The sequence below is a fragment of the Pristiophorus japonicus genome, chromosome 12, assembly GCF_044704955.1.
Source record: "Pristiophorus japonicus isolate sPriJap1 chromosome 12, sPriJap1.hap1, whole genome shotgun sequence".
Taxonomy (NCBI): Eukaryota; Metazoa; Chordata; class Chondrichthyes; family Pristiophoridae; genus Pristiophorus; species Pristiophorus japonicus.
Window position 1 is genome coordinate 54,763,012 of NC_091988.1, and position 23,399 is coordinate 54,786,410.

The 23,399-nt window shown below is 43.4% G+C and overlaps 1 protein-coding gene across 1 annotated transcript in view; it reads right to left on the minus strand.

Annotated features, from left to right (window-relative positions):
- The window catches only part of lhfpl4a (LHFPL tetraspan subfamily member 4a), a 186,011-nt gene extending 165,974 nt beyond the window's left edge, over nucleotides 1–20,037 (minus strand). Inside the window, exon 1 of the mRNA XM_070895512.1 lies at nucleotides 19,429–20,037. Coding sequence (XP_070751613.1) covers nucleotides 19,429–19,834 — 406 coding nt within the window. The 5' untranslated portion in view covers nucleotides 19,835–20,037. The remainder of the gene's footprint in view (nucleotides 1–19,428) is intronic.
- Between the last annotated feature and the right edge of the window lie 3,362 nt (nucleotides 20,038–23,399).

Below are 23,399 nucleotides of genomic sequence, written 5' to 3' on the forward strand. Positions count from 1 at the left end.
GGGAATAGGATAAGTACCTGAAGGAAAATAAATTGCAGGGCTACGGAGAAAGGGCGGGGGAGTGGGACTAACTGAAGTGCTCTTGCTAAATGGCCACCTTCTGTGCTATAACCATTCTATGATAGGATGGGTTTGCAATTTCAACAGATAATTATCTTCATTAATCCTTAACTTGGTTATTGATCTTACATACTTTTGACATAAATTCTTAATGAGAAGTCACCATTAACCTGAAATATAATGTTAAATAATTCAATTAAGGATTAATCAAAACTCAATGTATGAGAACAAACTTTGTGGGTTGCGCGTGGTGCAATTGGTTTGAAACACTGCTCTCTCGCCCAAATTGTTAAGATGAAAGCTGGTTGTGACAATCCTTAAATGAAATGAGTTAGGGCAGTTTCAACCCAGTTCTCACCACAGCTGCAAAGTAAAAGCTGCCCACAAATTGGCAATCTCAAAGATGCTATAAACACATTCGCTGCAGAAAGTGGGAAGCTTCCCGCAGGTTCTTGTTAGGTTAAGAACATAATTACGTGCATCTTCCATCTTTCCATTTGGTAATGCTATCAAAAAAGTTGCCGTGAAAATAAAAACAGATTTTGCAAATAGAGGAAAATATATGAAGGCAAAATCAAGTGAGGTTTACTGTACATCTAACATGGTTATCTAATCCGGGACCTCAAAGTATAAAAATGCTCCCCTCCTTAGAGCTGATATCCGAGGTCAATTTGCAGGGTCTTACATCCCCTAGTTTACCTCAAAGTAAATAATCCCCACTCAGGTTACATTTTATATTTATTGAGAGCAGTGATGTGTGCACATGTGTGTGTGTACGCGTGTGCGTGTGTGGAGTAAATGGGGGGTGGTAGAGAACAGAACAAAACAGGGCTTCAACCGTGGCTGCACAGCTGGGAGACTAATATGTCAACAAGGTGTTTTGGACTGAAGTCTGGAAGCTTTGGTTCATTATTCTCCAGGCTCAATCTCACTTTCTCAGATCCAAGACCACACTACTTACTCCATGATTGTTCTTCTTCCAGTCCTCATCACACTTCCTCAGACTCATCCCCATTTTCTCTATCCTTGATTGTATTTCTTAAGGCCATGATTGCCATTCTGCAAGATCCAAGTGCTCTATTTCTTACCATGATCTTATTTTCTCAAAGCCTTGACTACACTTCCTAACTCCCTAATTAGCTTTTCAAAGCCACACTACAGACATTGACAGTCGAAGATTCAAATCTGCACTTAAGAAAATAGACAAAATGTTCAAGGCAAATTAAAAGATTTATTACAATCCCAAGACATATACAGTGGCTCCTGTTCCTGTCACTTGCATTTTACCAGCCTAGAAACGACCGATAAGCAGGAAGTGGCATTAACATTGCTTTCTACTCCAGTTGGATGAGGATTTCCTCAGAATATCGAACCATTTTGCGATGAATAAAATATAACAATAAACACGAGAATAGCCTCCTTCTCTGCTGTACTATTCTACGAAAATATGTCAGCCAATGTACGCAGTGCCTGGCACTACAGCATTGAGGAAATAAAAGAAGCTGTGAACTGGAACATCTATCTGATTGACAAGCATGTTACAGGTGGATGATCATTGTGCATGAAAGTGATAATGAGTGGGACACAAACTCATCATAAAATCTGTAGCAGAGAATTAAAACAAGGATATTGGCTTCATGTCCAAGAACTTGATTTCAATCATTTCAGTAGCCCTCAAGTTGGCAGTTACTGTCATTGCTTTTCACCATGGTTAACAACAAATCCTGACTCCAATTATGAGGTACGCATTGCCCTGGAAAAGTGACTGTGTTCAAATGTCTAAACCAGAAACTATCAGAACATTGTTAACACACTTGAGGTCACAACTGAAATCAATGGAACAGAAGACAATTTAGCTCATAGTCCTCAGAACCATCAGCCTTAAGCTAAGAGGAATAACTCCTTGACTCGAGAAGACATGTTGGTCTCAAAGTATGTCAACGGCCATATAAAGTCACTGAACAACAGTCTGTGCTCTGCTCTGTACTGTCATTAGTCACACTTGATTATTGACCATTTATGCCAACTAATTGGGATAAGCAAGAACTATTTTCTAAAGGTGGTCCACTGCAATTATTATTTAGGTTCAAGAGCTAATCTGCAGATATGTTGTATATACAGCTATGTGGGTGTTTGCCATGGTGTTGCATGGGATATGCTCTGAAATACAAACAGACATTGACCAAGAACTCAAATGTTTAGAGTCTGAGTAAGGAAAAATAAATACGAGCAAACAGAGTTCCTTCAGATATGTCAATTGCAATAAGCAAGCATAATTTAAAACTATATCAGTTTCTGGGTGTCAATTGACCTGTGCTCAGAAACTCTCCTAACTAGAATGTGGCTACTGTTTTTGCTATTGGTTGGTAATTCCCAACCTCCTTATAAAGATGCTTCCACCATGCTTTGAGCTCCACCTAGTATGCGTAAACTTCAGCATATAAAGGGTACCACAGTAGTGACCTCTCTCCACATCATTTACACAGACTTTCCCTTTTGTTCATTCCTTCCCTACCTCTTAAAAACCATTACATATGTAAGATCTTCTAGTTCTGATGAAAGATCACAGACCTGAAACATTAACTCTGTTTCTCTCTCCATGGGTGCTACCCAGCCTGCTGAGTATTTCCAGCATTTTCTGTTTATATTTCAGATTTCCAGCATCTGCAGTATTTTGCCTTTTCCAACTACTTCTGCTATATTCACTCAAATAATGCAATGACTTCAGCTGTTAGTCCCAGGTGCATGTACTTGCTCATCTATGCAAGTAATATCCTTCTTTACACAGAAATTTACGTGCAATTACAAGACAGTTGTTATTTCAACACTTCACCAATCCCAGAAAAGTACATGCTAAAACATTCACCTTTAAAATCATCTCATATAAAATTACAATTGTGCAAGAGAAAGTTCTAATATCTCACTCAGAAATGTTCTTCAATTAGTAAACTTTATTGGAAAACAGATTATTCACTGAGCATAAATGGAATATTTGAAGTATCAGTTTGACTTGGTTGGCAGCCCTCTGACCTCTGGGGCATAAGGTCGCAAGTTCAAGCCAAGACAAATAACAAGGTCTGAGTGCATAAACTAGGCTTACAGTCCAATGCAGTCATTAGAGAGTGCTGCATTGCATTTTTTGAACGTGGAGCAATGAAAAATGCCAATGGTCTTTCTCTCTAGGGAGTTGGAATACAAAATTGAGGGAAGTTATACTTCAGTTGTATACAGCTGGAGTACTGAATTTTGGGCACTGCACCTCAGGAAAGATATATTGGACTTGGATGGGATACAGCACAGATTCACCAGAACACAAAGGGTTAAATTGTGGAAACAGATTTGCAGAAACTTGACTTGTATTGCCTTTAGTTTAGAAGGTGGACGGTTGATCTAATGGAGGTGTTTACAATGCTAAAGGGATTCAATAAGGTATGTAAGAACATAAGAACATAAAAGGAGCAGGAGTAGGCCATTTAGCCCCTCAAGCCAGCTTTACCATTAAATAAGATCATGGCTGATCTGATCCTGGCCTCAACTCAACTTCCCTGCCCACTCCCCATAACCTTAACTCTCTTATCATTCAAAAATCTGTACTCCAGATCTCTCTGGGTAGAGAATACCAAAGATTCACGACCCTCTGAGAGAAGAAATTCCTCATCATTTCTGTTTTAAATGGGCGACCCCTTATTCTGAAACTATGCCCCCTAGTTCTAGATTCCGCAACAAGGGGAAACATCCTCTCTGCATCTACCTTGTCAAGCCCCCTCAGAATCTTATACATTTCAATAAGATCACCACTCATTCTTCTAAACTCCAATGATTATAAGCCCAACGTGCTCAATCTTTCTTCATATGACAACCCCTTCATCTCAGGAATCAACCTCGTGAACCTTCTCTGACCTGCCTCCAATGCAAGTATATCCTTCCTTAAATAAGGAGACCAAAACTGTACGCAATACACCAGGTGTGGTTTCACCAATGTCCTGTACAGCTGTAGCAGGATTTCCCTACTTTTATACTCCATCTCCCTTACAATAAACGGCAACATTCCATTTGCCTTCCTGATTACTTGCTGTACCTGCATACTAACTTTGTGTTTCATGTACAAAGACCCCAGACCCCTCTGAACCTCAGCATTTTGTAATCCCTCCTATTTTAAATAATAGTTTGCTTTATTATTTTTCCTACCAAAGTGGATAACTTCACATTTTCCCACATTATACTCCATCTGCCAAACTCACTTAGCCTATCCACGGGCTAGAAGCCCCACTTTTGTGCTTATTGCCCCAAAATGGACATTATTTCTGGTGTGGGCAGTAAAAAAGCGTTTTCAGATTTCCGGTTTCTTACCCATTCTCAAAACACCTAGTTTACATTTTTGAAAATGGGCGTTGCCGCAAGCGATAACAAATGGGCGGTAGTGTTAAATTTTTCTGACCTTCTGCCGCGATTCTGGAGGTCAAGGGTCACCATGACATGCGCAGAAGAGGAAACAGAGAGAGAGGGAGCTCAGAGGGACTGAAAGCGTGTGTGGCTATGGTGTGTGCTTGTTTGGCTGCTTTGTGGGAGGAACGACAGAGATTCACCACCAGCAAAAAGTCCACTAAGCACCAAGAACATAGTTGGCATTGAGATTTTGTCCAACAAATAACATATAAAATGAAAGGGATAGAGGAGGCCCTGGAGTTGATAGGCAGGAACACTGGTGGTAGAGGGCTCCCAGTGGTCCCAGAGCGCCGCATTGCACCTAAAGGTGACGCACCCTCATTGCCAACCACACGAGAGCCAGCAGCAATATCTTGCTTCTGGCTCGGAGCACGCTCCCACCTCGGGACCATCCTCTTCCGAATCCGTCCAAGCAGCGTTTCGGCCGTCACCCCCCCACCCCCACCACCACCAATGAAGCATTGCTTGAGGACCTCCTCGGCCAGGCGGCTTACAGTCAGGAGGGGAAGGAGAAGGGGAAGAGGTGCGGAGGAGAAGCGGGGGGGGGGGGAGGGTTGGTTTGTACAGAAATACTGATGATTTCAGACTAATGTTCGGTTTAAATGTTTTTTATTTAACAAAACCTTGCAGCACATTGGCTCAGATAGCTGCATCATTACACGCTTAACATCAAAGGGTATAATCATACTTGACTTCAATCAATTTTAACTTTAACTGTCACCAAGGTGATGCCCACCATTGATGTATGACCTGCACACCCAGCAGTGTTTGAGCCTCGTAAATACCACCAACGTTCTTTCAGGCAAAGCGATCATTAATGAGCTCCTGACGTAAGGCTCTTGCAGTTATCATGCCACCATGGGCCCTACAGGGGGTGGGGGCATGGCTTCAGCGTCAGCCTAATTGTCTGGGCCGATGTCAGCATCTGCCTCCTTGTCCTCCTCGTCCTCTCTCTGGTGAGGTGGACTGACAGGCTCATCAGGCAATTCTTGTCCCCTCCTGATAGCCAAGTTGTGTAGCATGGAGCAGATCACCATGAATTGAGCTACCTGCTCAGGGTGGTATTGGAGCTCACCTCCTGAGTGGTCCAGACATCTGAAGCGCTGCTTCAGCACTTCAATGGTTTTCTCCACGATATTGCGAGTTGCTCTGTGGCTCTCGCTGAATCGCCTCTCGGCCTTGGTGTGGGTGTCACACAGGGGGTTCATCAGCCAGCTGGCGAGGCATATCCTTTGTCCCCAGGCATCCAACATTGATCTTGTGGCTCATTGTTAAACAAGTCAGATACAGTACTCTCATACAGGATGTGTGCATCATGGATGCTGCCCGGAAATTGAGCATTCACTGCCAGTATAATTTGCTGGTAGTCAACAACCAGCTGGACATTCAGGGAGTGGAATCCCTTGTGGTTCCTGAAATCTTCAGCAGCCTGAAAAGGTGCCCGCATCACAATATGCATAGTCTATTGCTCCCTGCACCTTGTGGAAATTTGCAATTCTGGAGAAACCTAGAACCCTCTCACTCTGTGCCTCCCTGGTCATAGGGAAGTTGATCAAGTCCCTCCTGTGTGCGTACTGGGCTTCAGTGACCTGTCTGATGCAGCGATGTGTGGCATGCTGAGAAAGTCCGCAAATGTTGCCAGCTGTGGCCTGAAAATAACACGAGGCATAGAACGACAGTGCCGCGGTGACTTTGACCTCGACGGACACTGCAGTTCTGATGGTGCTGGCAGGTTGCAGATCTGCCCTTATCAGCTGGCATGCCTCAGTGATAACCTCTTTGTGGAAGCACAGTCTCCGAAGGCAGGCGGTGTCAGACAAGTCAAGGTAAGAATGCTTCTCCTTGTACTTGTGGGGGGGTGTAACATCTGGTCTTCCTCATCTATCTGTCACTTCGTACATTGGGCACAAAATGCAGTGCAGCATTCCTTCAGCGATGTCGAGTCTGCTGTATGTATTTGGTCACCAAGAGAGGGTGGGAAAGGACAGGCCCCATTGCAGCTCTCTGTTTTCCACCAATTGCACACAAACAAGGAATGTCCCGATGAACACACCTCTTCAATTCTAATCGGTCACAGTGTGGTCAAGATGTTTTTAGAGATGTTCACATCAACTCCAATGACCTGCAGAGTACATCCGAACTCTGCCGAGGTTGAAGCACAGCAGCCTTTTAAAGGATGCGACATGTGATCTAGAACATGGCGTCCATAACGCTGTGATTCGTCCCGGTTAGTTCCACTTTTTGTGGGCGTTTTTTTGAGCAAGCGATATTGTAGGCGAAATGTGTGCGAGGTGATGAAATTGACGATGGGCGATCTCCATAGCCGCTAGTTTGGGTAAATATGCTCTTTACGACAAAAAACAGTCACCGGGCTTTAATATTGAATCTCAGCGTTAATTCCGTGCGGAAACTAACGCTGGGCAATATTATGGGCGTTGAGTTCACCCATCCTGCTGATTCCGCCCCAAAAAAGTGTGCGGGTGGTAATATTTTGTCTCGCCGTTAACCACGTGGGGAAAGTAACGCTCACCGATAAGTTTCTGAAAAATGCCCGCCAGTTTCCATTTTGTGCCAAAATGGGAGATGTATGGGCAGTATACGTCATTTCAGTGGTAAAATGGGCGTTAAATGGGCATTAAGCAGGCAAAAAAAGTGGAGATTCTAGCCCCATATCCCTTTGCAGATTCTTTGCGTCCTCCTCACAACTTGCTTTCTGACCTATCTTTGTATCATCAGCAAATTTGGCTACATTACACTTGATCCCTTCATCCAAGTCATTAATATAGATTGTAAATAGTTGAGGCCCAGCACTGACCCCTGTGGCACCCCACTAGTTACAGTTTGCCAACCCAAAAATGACACATTTATCCCGACTCTCTGTTTTCTGTTAGTTAACCAAACTAATATGTTACCTCCAGACCCGTGAGCTCTTATCTTGTGCAGTAACCTTTTATGTGGCACCTTATCCAATGCCTTCTGCAAATCCAAACACATGACATCCACTGGTTCCCCCTCATCCACCCTGCTCATTACATCCTCAAAGAGCAACAGCAAATTTGTCAAACATGATTTCCCTTTCATAAAACCATGCTGACTCTGCTTGACTGTATCATGATTTTCTAGATGTCCTGCTACTATGTCCTTAATAATGGACTCCAGCATTTTCCCAATGACAGATGTTAGGCTAACTGGTCCACAGTTTCCTGCTTTCTGTCTCCCTCCTTTCTTAAATAGTGCGTTACATTTGCGGTTTTCCAATCCACTGGGACCTCTCCAGAATCCAGGGAAATTTGGTTGATTACAACCAATGCATCCACTATCTCTGCAGCCACTTACTTTAAGACCCTAGGATGCAGGCGATCAGGTCCAGGGGACTTGTCCACCTTTAGTCCCATTAGTTTGCCTAGTACTTTTTCTCCAGTGAAAGTGATTGTTTTAAGTCCCCCCTGCCCCTGCCATGCAATAGTTCATTGATTATCAATTATTGGAATGCTTTTTGTGTCTTCTACCATGAAGACTGGTACAAAATATTAATTCAAAGCCTCTGCCATTTCCCTGTTTCCCATTATTAATTCCCAGTCTCATCCTCTAAGGGACCAACTTTTACTTTACCTACTCTCTTCCTTTTTATATGCCTGTAAAGCTCTTCATGTCTGTTTTTATATTTCTTGCTAGTTTACTCTCATAAACTATCTTCTCTCTTTTTATTATTTTTTTAGTTGTACTTTGCTGGTTTCTAAAAATTTCCCAATCCTCTGGCCTTCCACTATTCTTTGCAACATTCTATGCCTTTGTCTTCAATTTGATACCATCCTTACTTCCTTAGTTAGCCACAGATGGTTCATCCTTCTCTTAGAGTCTTTCTTTCTCACTGGAATATATGTTTGCCGAGAGTTATGAAATATCTCCTTAAATGTTTGCCACCACTTGTCTACTGCCTTTCCCTTTAATCAATAATAGAAATGGGGAAACTATTTCCTCTAGAATTGGCAAAAGAACCAGAGACGAAACATGAGGATTTTTTTTTTTGCACAGCAAGTTGTTACGATCTGAAATACACTATCTGAAGAATGGTGGAAGCAGATTCAATAATAACATTCAAAAGAGAATTGGATAAATACTTGAAGAAAATTTTTTTTACAGGGCTATCCAGTTCCTGGCCTAACATGGAAGTTCCCCAACTGCCCTTGTGGGGGCAGAGTCTCCATTACTCTAAGCAAGGCCATTGAAATGAGCACGTGGAGCCTGATATGTGGACTTCCTACATTGGGAATTCCCATTTCCCAGCTCCGAGAAAGACTCAGCCGAATTTGACAATGGCAGGAATACCTAACCACTGAAGGACAGAAGTGGGGCCCACTTGCGGCTTGGACCCGATTAAAAGAAAATGTACATCGTTTCTCAAGATGTGGTTGCTTTACAGAGGAGGCAGCTGGATTCACCTTTCAAACTTTCCAGCTTTGGCAGGCAAGTGAGCCACCTGGTGGTATGCATGCCTACCATTACCATGCAAAACAGAGGACGTCCTCTCAGTCCTGCAATCTTTGGTAGGCTCAGGGGCCAAGGTCCTGGATGGGTGCATATTGGCACTTATGCTGGGATGTTCTCCCCTGTTGGGGCCTGTAATGTATGCACCTGTGAGTAAGCTCACAGGTTTGTGGAGCTGTTGCATTGCGAGTGGCTTAGTTCACAAGACTCAATAAAACCTCAGTTAGTTGGGTCTAAGTCATTCACAATGAGGTGTGCAGTTGTGAGCCGAGTGGATGAACTGGTGATATGTAGTTTGATTATTAAACCTTTGTAAATAAACCAACTAGTTCTTAATAGCAATGTGTTGCTATGAATTCCTAAGCAAGAACCCATGAAGCAAATACCTTACAGGGCCCTACACTATAATCGCAGAATAATACATTGTGAATTACATAGTATAACACTGGTGTCCTTATAAGACAGCACATACTCCGATTTACCACGAGAAGCGCCATGGGAGATCCACAAATAATGGAGCTGAAAGTTCCGGCCTTACCAGGTGTGTACGAAGTGTGCACGGACCCGGCGAAGCCTCACAAAATCCGATTTTCGGGGCGCGATGTGCATGCGCCGAAAACCGGCTTTTCCGATCTGTCAAGATTTCTCTAGACAGATCCTACACATCCTCAGGAGATGGACATCCGTGCGGGAGGGATTAGGCTATTTGCCCAACTCATGCCCAGCGATGTCCTTCAAACTTTTACGCCTGGTAAAAACAGGCGCATAGCTTACTTTTACCAGCATAACACGTTTAAAACATATGATAATTAAATTTAAACACTCATTTTTATATTAAAAACCCTGTCCATTAAGGTAAGTTTATTTTCAACCCTATTAAAAAAAATTCCAAAGAATACTTTTTTTTCTAAAACATTTAATTACATTTAATTTCAATTAATTTTAAATATGTGAGGTGTTTTTATTTATTTATAATGCTGTGTTTCAGTGTTTTAGTGGGTTATTCTCATTGATAGTAATGGGAACTCGTACAAACGGTGTTCTCATTTTTATCAATGAGAATACAGCACAGTGATTGGTGGTCCAGGCCCACGTGACTCCAGCATGTACCTACGTACTTGAAAGACATCTCCCATGTGCTGCGCAACGAATCTAGGCCTCCGACCAGAATCCTATGCTCCTCCGGGACCACCAGGTACTTTCGTAGATTTTTTTCAATTTGATACAATCCTTTACTTCCTTAGTTAGCCACGGATGGTTCATCCTTCTCTTAGAGTCTTTCTTTCTCACTGGAATATATGTTTGTCGAGAGTTATGAAATATCTGCTTAAATGTTTGCCACCATGGGTCGGAGGCGTTCGTACGATGGAAGCCTCCGACTGCAATTTTCCTCCCACTATATTAAAAATGAGACTGGTTACAGGATCTTCAGATGGGATGGAGAGGGGGTAAAAAGGGAGGGGGGTCGCGGTATTGATTAAATAAACTATTACAGCTGTGATGAGGGCTGATATGTTAGAGGGATCATCAAATGAGGCCATATGGGTTGAACTGAAAAACAAAAAAGGGGCGATCACATTGCTGGGAGTGTACTATAGAACCCCAAACAGTCAGATGGAGATCGAAGAGCAAATATGTCGGCAAATTTCTGAGAAGTGCAAAAACTATAGGGCAGTAATAGTAGGGGATTTCAACTATCCTAATATTAACTGGGTCAAAATTAGTGTGAAGGGTATAGAGGGAGCAGAATTCCTAAAATGCATTCAAGAGAACTTTTTTAGTCAGTATGTAACAAGCCCAACACGGGAGGAGGTGGTTCTGGATTTAGTTTTGAGGAAGGGGTATCAGTGGGAGAGCATTTAGGTGCTAATGACCATAATTCAGTTAGATTTAAGGTAGTTATGGAAAAGGACAAGGATAGACCAGGAATCAAAGTTCTAAATTGGGGAAAAGCCAACTTTGCTAAGCTGAGAGGTGATTTGGCCATAGTGGACTGGAAACAGCTACTTGAAGCTAAATCAGTGTCAGAGCAGTGGGAGGCATTCAAGGAGGAGATCTGTAGGGATCGCCAAATATGTGCTCTTAAAGAAAAAGGGTGGGACTAACAAATCTAGAGCCCCTGGATATCAAGGGACATACAGGGTAGGATAAAGAAAAAAAGGGAAGCTTATGACAGATACCAAGGGCTAAATACTGCAGAATCTCTAGAGGAGTATAGAAAGTCCAGGGGTGAAATTAAAAAGGATATTAGAAAAGCAAAGAGAGAGCTTGAAAAATTCTTGGCAAGTAAAATCAAGTAAAACCCAAAGATAAATTATTCATCATCATCATCATAGGCGGTCCCTTGAAACAAGGGTGACATGCTTCCACGCCAAAAAAAAAGGACGAGTTCACAGGTGTTTCATTGAAGGACCTGAACTACATCCTGAAGGGTGGAAGATGCATGTGTGTGCATTTTTTTTTATGTGGGATGGCCATTGCACACCAGCCACCATACGGGCTTGACAGAGCTAGGTCTTGGTCCAGTAGCAAGGATTACCCAAGACAACTGGAGACCAGCTGTGCTACACGGGCCTAGTGCGAACATGTATCGCAGTGTGGGCTGGTCCAGGCTGCCCTTGGGCCCCTGGGTCCGAACTCGCTTAAGAGCAAGAGGATAACTAAAGAAAGGGCAGGGCCTATTAGATACCATGAGGGTAATCTGTGGGCCCAGAAGAGCCGAGGGCCCAGGGGCAGCATGGGCCAGCCTACACTGCGATATGTGTGCGCACTAGTTCCTTGCAGCAGAGCAGGTCTCCAGTTGTCTTGGTTAACCCTTGCCACTGGATAAAGAACTAGCTCTGTCAAGCCCGTGTGGTGGCTGAAATGCAATGGACACCGCACGTTAAAAAACCCACGCACAGGCATCTTCCATCCCTGGAGTTCAGGACTGGAATATCGGGTCCTTCATTGAAACATCTGTGAACTCATCTCTTTTGGTGTGGAAGCAAGTCATCCTCGTTTGAAGGATCGCCTATGATGATGATGCAGGCAGAAGTTGTGGGTATGATTCTTAATGAATACTTAGCATCTGTTTTCACAAAAGAGAGGGGCAAAGCTGATACTACTAGCGAGGAAGAGAAGTGTGAAATATTAGATGAAATAAACATAGTGAGAGAGGAGGATTTAAGGGGTTTAGTAGCTTTGAAAGTGGATAAGTCCCCAGGCCTGGATGGAATGTATCTCAAGCTGTTAAGCGAAGCAAAAGATGAAATAGCAGAGGCTTTAACGATCATTTTGCAATCCTCTCTGGCTTCAGGTGTGGCGCCAGAGGACTGGAGGACTGCTAATGTGGTACCTTTGTTTAAGAAGGGAGAAGGGAAGACCGAGTAATTACAGGCCAATCAGCCTAACCTCAGTGGTGGGAAAATTATTGGAAAAAAATCCTTAAGGACAGAATAAATCTTCACTTAGAAAGACATGGATTAATCAAGGACAGTCAGCATGAAGATTTGTTAAGGGAAGGTTGTGTCTGACTAACTTGATTGAATTTTTTGAGGAGGTAACCAGGAGGGTCGATGAAGGCAAAGCGTACGATGTAGTGTATATGGAATTTAGCAAGGCTTTTGATAAGGTCCCACATGGCAGACTGGTCACAAAAGTAAAAGCCCATGGGTAAAGTGGCAAGTTGGATCTAAAATTGTCTCAGAGGCAGGAAGCAAAGGGTAAAGATTGATGGGTGTTTTTACGACTGGAAGGATGTTTCCAGGGGGTTCCGCAGGGCTCAGTACTAGGTCCCTTTCTTTTTGTGATATATACCAATGATCTAGACTTGAATGTAGGGGGTATGATTAAGAAGGTTGCAGATGATACTAAAATCGGCTGTGTGGCTGATAATGAAGAAGAAAGCTACGGACTACAGGAAGATATCAATCAACTGGTCAGGTGCGCAGAATAGTGGCAAATAGAATTTAATCCAGAGAAGTGTGAGGTAATGCATTTCGGGAGGGCTAACAAGGAAAGGGAATACTGAGAAGTGTAGAAGAACAAAGGGATCTTAGAGTGCATGTCCACAGATCCCTGAAAGTAGCAGGCTAGGTAGATAAGGTGGTTAAAAAGGCATACGGAATGTTTGCCTTTGTTAGCCGAGGCATAGAATACAAGAGCAGGGGGGGTTATGCTTGAACTGTATAAAACACTGGTTAGGTCACAGCAGGAGTACTGCGTGTAGTTCTGGTCACTGCATTGCAGGAAGGACATGATTGCACTGGAGAGGGTACAGAGGAGATTTGCGAGGATGTTGCCGGGAGTGGAGAATCTAAGCTGTGAGGACAGATTAGAAAAGCTGGATTTGTTTTCATTGGAACAGATGAGGCTGAGGGGAGACCTCATTGCGGTGTATAAAATTATGAGGGGCCTAGATATAGTAGATAGAAAGGGCCTATTTCCCTTAGCAGAGAGGTCAATAACCAGGGAGCATTAATTTAAAGTAATTGGTAGAAGGTTTAGAGGGGATTTGAGGGGAGATTTCTTCATGCAGAGGGTTGTGGTGGTCTAGAACTTACTGCCTGAAAGAGTGGTAGAGGCAGAAACCCTCACCACATTTAAAAAGTACTTAGATGTGCACCTGAAGTGCCGTAACCTGCAAGGTTACGGACCTAGAGCTGGAACGTGGGATTAGGCTGGATAGCCACTTGTTGGCCGGCATGGACACGATGGGCCGAAATGGCCACCTTCAGTGCTGTAAACTTTTATGATCCTATGATTCTACTTCAACATGTACTGTTTCATACTCTTGATGCCACACTTTGTTACAGATGCAAAGCAATGCTGAATGCTTCTCAACTGCAACATGAAGCAGACATGGACATTCCAATCTACATTTGTGGCTCTTCCAGCAGATTCCTGCTTCAGCAGGAGTACACCAGAATGGCTGTGGATTTTTAGGGTCCAGGTGTCTAACCCTTTAAAGCTACAATATGTAATTGCTCTACACTCTTGGAATCATTGCTCAATTCAGGTATAGGTCCGATTGTCTTTTTGTATGAATTTGAGGCCACAAAATCTAATTGTTGAAGAAACAGAGACAGCGGTGAATCAGAGTTTAATTGTTATGTGTTTTTCAGTTTCAGATGCAAGTCAGAATCACAAACCATTTCATCATTGTTTTTTTTCTTTTAAGGTATGAGTGTAACATCTGTGCGTGCTGATGTATCATGTCCTAGCTCATACTCACAGAAGTCTGATCTTGCACTTCTGTGCCATTAATATTTACACATGCTGCGTAACACACTCCAAACATCATAGGATTACATAGGACATACAGCACAGAATCGGGCCCTTCAGCCCAACCTGTCCATGTTGGTGTTTATGCTCCACTCGAGCCTTTTCCCATCTTTCCTCATCTAACTCTATCAGCATAACCCTCTATTCCCTTCTCCCTCATATGCTTATCTAGCCTCCAGTTAAATGCATAATATGTAACATAATATAATATTTTTATCTGTAAGGAAGTTTGTGGTTGAAATTTCTAAATGCTAACCATTGTGAACTATGCTCCTTTATCTAGGTATAGGCCCTGTATATGTCTTGCAGGAAGGGTCAGCAGATCTGGATTGACGTAGATCTGAAACTCTCAAGTTTTGGAAAGTTGCATTCACAGCAAAAGAGTGTGACATAATTAACATAACAGAAGGTCTCATTCCACATCATAACTATTGTAAAAGTTGCATTTTTTAAACCCTTCCCTCTTCATTGATATATTATCTCATCCAGCTACAATAGAACACAGTGGGACATGAATCAGCTTATTGGTCTTTCGGAAGCTTGTTCCTGGTTTGATGCCTATATGTCAATGGTTGATCTCGTCATATCTGAGATATGAGTTTATAAACTCTTGACATCTTTTGGCACTTCATTGGAGCTGGTGTTCAGCCCAAGGCCAGATTTTTGAAAATTGAGAAGGAAGCCAGCAAGGAAAATGTTTAACATTTAAGAGGGAAAAGATTAGAATAGACGGAATGAGCTAGATTAGAAAGAAAAAAAAATGTAAAATTAAAATTAAAATACAAGGAGGAAAAAAATATGAAGCGGGGAGGGAAATGGAGACAGGATAAGCAGCAAAAAAAAGTTTGTTTTTAAATTGCATCTAAAATTATATTTTACAACAACTTGTATAATACCTTCAACATAGTGAAACATCGCAAAGCATTTCATAGGAGTGTTATGAGACAAAAAATTTGACACCGAGCCACATAAGGAGAAATTAGGGCAGGTGACCAAAGGCCTGGTCAAAGAGGTAGGTTTTAAGGAGCGTCTTAAAGGAGGAAAGAAAGGTAGAGAGGCGGAGAGGGAATTCCAGAGTTAGGGCCAAAGCAACAGAAGGCATGTCCACCAATGGTTGAGCGATTATAATCAGGTGTTTGTTTTTGTACAGAGGAAAAAACGCTACTGAAATGTGTACTATAAATGTTGGAGGGAAGTGAAAAGTTAAAAGTGGTCAACCTTAGAACTGCTGACATTATAAGGATTAAATGATTGTTTGTGGCCATCAATTCAAAGATGTTATGCTGGGAATTGATTTCCCACCATTTTTTCTCCACTCTATCAACACTGAAACCCAATTTCAAAAGAACAACCCCAGACAATAATTCGATTTCCCAGACTGACTATTTTTGGCATCTTTCTGACCAACAGTGCCAATTTGTGCTGAATATAGGCACCCATTAAGAATTGGCTTGAGACTGCTGAAAACTGATTTCATCTCGGATTCCAACAGTGATCCAACGCAAGGCTTCTGACCAGGAAGGACAGTGCTTTTATTCACAACACTATTTTATTGCCCTTTAAGTAAAAATGTTTGTTAAAGCTTTCGTCATGTTAGCAAATGAACCTCCATAATTTGCATGACTGCACAGAGACACAGAGCCCAAAAGCTTAGACCGCAATGATGACATAGGTGCTATCACAATTATGCACAGCCAGCCAATATCGGATTTTGTTTACAAATGCAAAACCATCTTTATAAAGACTTTGAAATTATGCAGTGAGCACTTAATGCCTTCATCTGAAATCCTTCTCTTCGGTTTCAATGAAGACATTAACCTGTTTAAAATAAATGGGTGAGCAGATCTGCAAAAATAGTGGAAAGGAGCTTCAAACATAGACGTTAATCATTCATACACAATTACCTCACAGCATAATATCAAAGCCAATGTTCCTGTTGTATGCCGACCCTATTAACATTGTGGCTAAATGACTGATACCAAGCACTTAGCTTCTTTTGAACTTTCTGAATACAAGGACCAACATGATTTATAAGAATATATATTTTAATTTGGGAATCTCAATGAGTGGAAGTTGTCTCTCCATAATGACCGTTTAATACCACTGCTGATCAGCTATAAACGGTAACCAATCCATTAATCTTTGCACAATGATAAGAGCTGACAGGACAGGACTGTCTTAGTTATCAAGATAAGCTAAAAGAGCTGGGACTCTACACTTTAGAGTGTAGAATTAGGAGTAATCTGATTGGGGTTTATAAAATGATGAAGGGAATAGATTGTGTTCAAACTGACCATTTGTTCCAATTAAATAGGCTAGGATGGACCAGTGGTTACAATTTTAAGTTGTACAAGACCAGATCTATGTTAGATTACATGCATAGTACACAGTATTTATAGCAAAAAAATAGACCATTCATTCTTACAGGTCCAAGCCTCCATACGATCCTTCTCCCACCCGTCTTCATGTAAGCCCATCATCATATCCTTCTATTCCTTTCTCCCTCATATGTTTATCTAGCTTCCCCTTAAATGCATCGATGCTCGTTGCCTCAACTACTCTTTGTGGCAGCAAGTTCCGCATTCTAACCACTCGCTAGGAAAATAAGTTACTCCTGAATTCCCGATTGGATTTATTAGCGACTATCTTATATTTTTGTCCCCTAGTGCTGGTCTCCCCCACGTGTGGAAATCCTTTCATAATCTTAAAGACCTCTACCAGGTCACCCCTCAGTCTTCTCTTTTCTACAGAAAAGAGCCCCGGTCTGTTCGATCTCTTCTGATAGATATAACCTTTCAGTTCTGGCATCATCCCAGTAAATCTTTATTGCACCTTCCTCAGTGACGCTACATCCTTTTTATAATATGGAGACTAGAACTGTTCACAGTACTCCGTGTGGTCTAATCAAGGTTCGAAAAAAGTTCAGCATAACTTCTCTGCTTTTCAATTCTATCCCTCTAGAAATTGACCCCAGTGCTTTGTTTGCTTTTTTATGGCCTTATTAAGCTGCATTGCCTCTTTGTGATCTGTACCCCCAAATCCCTCTAAGCCATTTAGAGATTTATTTTCCAATGGATTTGTAGTCTCCTTACTCTTCCTACCAAAATGTACCACATTTGATATCAGGAGGTGTTTTTTTTCCTGGAGAATAATGGACCTCTGGAACAGGCTGTCCGCTCCTGCAATGGATGTCGATTCGCTGAATTCCTTCAGGCGAGAGCTGGACCGGTTTCTGGCTGAGGCGGAGATCACGTCTTACAAAAGATAGGTACTGCAGGGAATTATCGGGCACAGTGATCTTCTGGACTAGTTTTGACAGCCGAGAGGAATTCCCCAGATTTTTGTTCCCAAATTGGCATCTGATTTTTCACCTCTCCGAGGCGATCACATGGATTTTGGGTGGGGTGGAGAATATATATATATTGTGATACACAAAGCATCACAATTGTGTGGCAGAGGCTGGATGGACCGGACGGTACTTTCCTGTCCTATAAGTTGGTAGGACCAAGAGCTAACCCACAGGCACTCTCTCAACCCTACCCTTTATCACCTGGCCTTGATAAGCAATACGATTCTCCATCTAATCCAGTAAATGGCGAAAGAAGCATGGCTTTAACCTAAAAGAAACGTGGGGCTCAGTTTGAATTCCACGTCGAGTTCATGTAATCTGGCTTGGTGATTTCGTCTCCAACGATGAAATTCCTTAAAACATTTAAATTTAGCAAGACTTGATGAATTTATGAGACCTATCGATGCCCACCGCCTAGATACAAGTGGACGCAAACGCCTAAACCAAAATATTTTCAGCTGATTGTGTTTTTAAGATATTTGTTAAAAGAGGGCCCCTGGGAGACAAATACCTTGCATTCAGTGGAACCTCGCATTCTATTATATACAGTTTACTTCTTGCAGTATAAAGAGGATTCAACAACTGTGTAACACCATTGCGTGTCCACTGGTATACTGATTCAATGATGGCCTGCCCCCTCCCCTTCATAAGAACGAGGAAATGCAAATCCCCTACCTGAGAGCTCCGGCTCAGAAGGATACAACTCATACCACTCGCTAGCAACTGTCTTATAATCAATTCGCTCCCTACACTCGACGAATGCAGCGACGCGCTGCGCTGACACGCTCACTCTCGTGTGTTCTAATAATTCGGTGTTCACCCGGACCTAGTAATGGACGAACTCAAATTAAGGGAGGAGGAGGGAAGAATACTAAATTCAGCACCCGAAGGTCTATCTTCCTGAAAGCAATCAAATCAACTAATTGCTTGCACAAAAGCCCCACAATATTGTCTGTCGATGTGTCTGACTGTGCCGACATCACTCAGTTTGATTACATATTTGAATAAAAAGACCCTTAACTATAAAAATAACACAATATCCCCGTCCATGCCTGGTAGAGCAATTCTTTTTTTTTTATTAGTAGTCAGTTTCTGTCCGAGTGATCAATTAACTCTTCAGTTTCCATCGGTGATCCCATATCTCGCAGTCTCAATTAATTCAGAGCATTAATGGGATCAGAGACACGAATCTTATCCAACATCTGTGCAGGGAGCCCTCTGTCAATGTCAGCTATCAATAATCTGCACCTAGCCGTCAATCATCCCGATCAACCATCAGACACAAAATGACAGTGCACACTGAGCAAATATTACAGCCCCCGGTATTCTATACCGTCCAGTCAAGACATTCAGTCTGGTGTACGAGATAGCATAGGTTCGATAGCGTTGAAGATCCGGGGGTGTTACTCCAGTCCTATCACTAAAGACTCAGTACCTTACCATCCATCACATTAACTTGGTATTGCATTCAAGTCACCCACCACTGGAGCCTTGGAAGCCGTCAATGGTAACCATCCACGTCCTATCGCTACCTTTAATCATTGCACTACATATTATATAACCTGCCACATGTCCCCAATGCATAGCCTCGATTAACAACAGTCATGGGATGAGAGATGGTGCTGGGTGGATGATACTCGGGCACCATTAACTGGCGGTATTTAAGGTTCCGCTAACGTTTTGGTGTTAAGAAGAGCAAGCTGGGGAATGCCAAGGCGTTGCTCTCCCCCTCCTCTCTCTCTCCTCATACACACACACACACACACACACTGCTACACATATATCTCCCCACATATATATACATCGCCCGCCCCCGCTACCTGCCAGGAGCTGCATCCAGGCGCAGATCTTGTACACAGTGGCGGTGTTGCAGAAGAAGAAGAGAGCGAAGCAGGTGATGCAGCCGAGCACCAGCACCATGGACAGCAGCACGAAGAACGCCGCCGCTTTGAAGGCACCCGAGGGGATGCTGGAGAAGTCGGAGAAGGTCCCCTGGCATATTAAATCCCGGCTGTTCAAACCTGTCCCGATGCAGTAGTGGAAGAGGCCGAAGTAGCCGGCGTAGGGGGTGTTGACACTGTCTCCGATCCAGTAAGGCTGGATGAACACCACCACGTTAATGATCGCGAAGCAAATGGTGAAGATGGCCCACAGCACGCCGATGGCTCTGGAATTCCGCATGTAATTGTCATGGTAGATTTTAGAGGCTTCCTGTGAAGGCAACATCTTTCCCTCTCTCCGCGTCTCTCTCTCTCTCTCTCCTCGATAGCTCCTGAATGCAAAATGCAAGACCCAATCTTCTAATCTTTACATTAAAAAAATAAAAAAAAAATCCCAGTGATATGGTGCTGATGCCCTTGATCCGATTGTTATAGTGTCACTATGTGATGGAGATGCTCCATCTTTCCAGATGCTCTCTGCCCCTTTCTCTCTCTCTCTCTCCCCCTCTTCCTCTCTCTCTCTCTCTTCCTCTCTCTCGCTTTCTCTCTCTCTGTGGCTCTGGGATGCGCGCTCTCGACACGCTTGCTGTTTGGTGAATGCGCGTCACCGCGGCAATGCAGCCTTATCGGGAATATTTCCCAGCAGTCACCAGCGTGTGTTCAGCTGAGGATCCCACATCAGATTGAACTGACCACATCATGATCAAGACGAAAGCATGTTTTAATGAAGCACAGCAATGGCTTGCGATAGGTGATTTTAGCTACGTCTTCTCAATCTTGCCCAATGGACCGAAATCGTTTGACATGCATACATACATATAGTCACAGTGAAGACGTGTAAATCTTTGCTTAAACTCCCAGAGGCAACCTATATACACGCCTTTGGAACGGATTTGAAAAGATTGTGCCTCCCCGCCCCGGGTGTCTTGGGGGACACTTTAGCAGATTAATAAACAGAATTAAGTCATAAAAAATTTGGAAAAAAACGTGATGGTTAATACACGAATGTTTTTAACAGAGCTGTATGACGCTATTCCAAGAACTTGTCCAAAATCCCCTCAGTATAGTGGCAATGGTCGACTACTGCTTTTATTTTATTCAGAAGCCAAGTGAAATACAGGAGCTCACCAAGGTTGACAAGAGTAGGAGGAAAGGTGAGGTATATCCGGAAGTAGTCACAAGGTCATGCCAACTTTGCGTTTTAAAAGCCTATAGATTGTATGAGAGAGGGAGGACTGAGGGTGTTGAGCAGTTCCACAACTGAGATCCCGAGAAAGATTAACTAAGTATGAGATGGTATGATGAGTCTTGAATGATGATACAGCGAAATGTATCCGTTTAACCACCTCCCCTTGACATTCAATGGCATTATTGTTGCAAAATCCCTTACCATCAACATCCTGAGGCTTACCTTTGACCGGAAGCTCAATTTGACTAGACACAAAAATGCCATAGCTACTAGAGCTGGTCAGAGACTGGGTATTTTGCAGTAAATGACTCACCTGACTCCTCAAATCTTCTCCGCCACCTACAAGGCACAAGTCAGGAGTCTGATTGAATACAATCAGACTCCTGGATGAGTGCAGCTACAAAATAACTCCACAAGCTCGACACCATCCAGGACAAAGCAGACTGCACCCCACCCATTCCCTCCACTCCCAGTGCACCATGGCTGCAGTGTGTACTATCTACAGGATGCACTGCAGCAACTCACCAAGGCTTCTTTGACAGAAACTTTCAAACCCACAACCTCCACAGCCTAGAAAGACAAGGGCAGCAGATGCATGGGAACACCATCACCTTCCATTTCTTTCCAAGTCATACACCATCCTGACTTAGACATATATAGCTGTTGCATCATTGTGGCTGGGTCAAAATCCTGGAACTCCCTATCTACATTGTGGGAGCACCTTCCCCGCATGGACTGCAGCGGTTCAAGAAGGCGACTCACCATCACCTTCTAGAGATGGCCATATTCTGAGGATGAATGAAAAAAAAAGGAAAGAACATGTAGGATGGGATATTTGGAGTGGAACATAAACAAGACAGGAGCAGTCACAGAAACAATTACCATAACGATGAAAAATAGAGACAAGAAAGGTTGTGACAAAGAAAGAGAGGAGAAAGGTTGGGGGTGAGAAAAGGATCAGGTATCAGAGGTCAAACTTTTATTGCATCCTGTCTGACTGTCTGAGAGGTGTGAAACAACCCCCAGATATTGGTGCAGTATTAAAGTCTTGAATGGATTTGAGCTTTTCAAGAGTTTGGGGATGATGAGCAGAAGAGAGGTGTTTGACCTCTCATCATCATCATAGGCAGTCGCTCAGAATCGAGGAAGACTTGCTTCCACTCTTAAAATGAGTCCTTAGATGGTTGAACAGTCCAATACAAGAACCACAGTCCCTGTCACAGGTGGGACAGATAGTCATTGAGGGTAAGGGAGGGTGGGACTGGTTTGCTGCATCCTCTTTCCGCTGTCTGCGCTTGATTTCTGCATGCTCCCAGCAATGAGACTCGAGGTGCTCAGTGCCCTCCTGGATGCACGTCCTCCACTTAGGACGGTCTTTGGCCAGGGACTCCCAGGTGTCAGTGGGGATGTTGCACTTTATCAGGGAAGCTTTGAGGGTGTTCTTGTAATGTTGCCTCTGCCCACTTTTGGCACATTTACCATGAAGGAGTTCCGAGTAGAACGCTTGCTTTGGGAGTCTCGTGTCTAGCATTTAGACAATGTGGCCTGCCCAGCGGAGCTGATCAAATGTGCTCAGTGCTTCAATGCTGGGAATGTTGGCCTGGTCGAGGATGCTAATATTGGTGCATCTGTCCTCCCAGGGGATTTGTAGGATCTTGCGGAGACATCGTTGGTGGTATTTCTCCAGTAACTTGAGGTGTCTACTGTACATGGTCCATGTCTCTGAGCCATACAGGAGAGCGGGTATTACTCCAGCCCTGTAGACCATGAGCTTGGTGGCAGATTTGAGGGCCTGGTCTTCGAACACTTTTTTCCTCAGGCGGCCGAAGGCTGCACTGTCGTATTGGAGGTGGTGTTGAATCTTGTCATCAATGTCTGCTCTTGTTGATAAGAGGCTCCCGAGGTATGAGAAATAATCCACGTTGTCCAGGGCTGCTCCGTAGATCATGATGACTAGGGGGCAGTGCTGTGCGGTGAGGACAGGATGGTGTCTTACGGACATTTAGCGTAAGGCCCATGCTTTTGTACGCCTCAGTAAATACGTCGACTATGTCCTGGAGTTCAGCCTCTGTATGTGCACAGGTGCAGGCGTCGTCCCGTACTGTAGCTCAATGACAGAGGTTGGGGAGGTCTTGGACCTGGCCTGGAGATGGCGAAGGTTGAACAGCTTCCCACTGGTTCTGTAGTTTAGTTCCACTCCAGCGGGGAGCTTGTTGACTGTGAGGTGGAGCATGGCAGCGAGGAAGATTGAGAAAAGGGTTGGGGCGATGATGCAGCCCTGTTTGTCCCCGGTCCGGACGTGGATTGGGTCTGCAATGGATCCTGTGATGGGTCTGTAATGGGTCTGTTAACAATAAACTCTATTTATATACACATAAATCTGGGCTGACACTCCAGTGCAGTGCTGAGGAAGTGCTGCACTGTCGGAGGTGCCATCTTTCGGATGAGACGTTAAACCGAGGCCCCATATGCTCTCTCAGGTGTTCGTAAAAGATCCCATGGCAATATGTTTCAAAGAAGAGCAGGGGAATTATCCCCATTATTCTGGCCAATATTTATCCCTGAATCAACATAACAAAAACAGTTTATCTGATCATTATAACATTCCTGTCTGTGGGAGCTTGCTGTGTGCAAATTGGCTGCCACGTTTCCCACATTACAA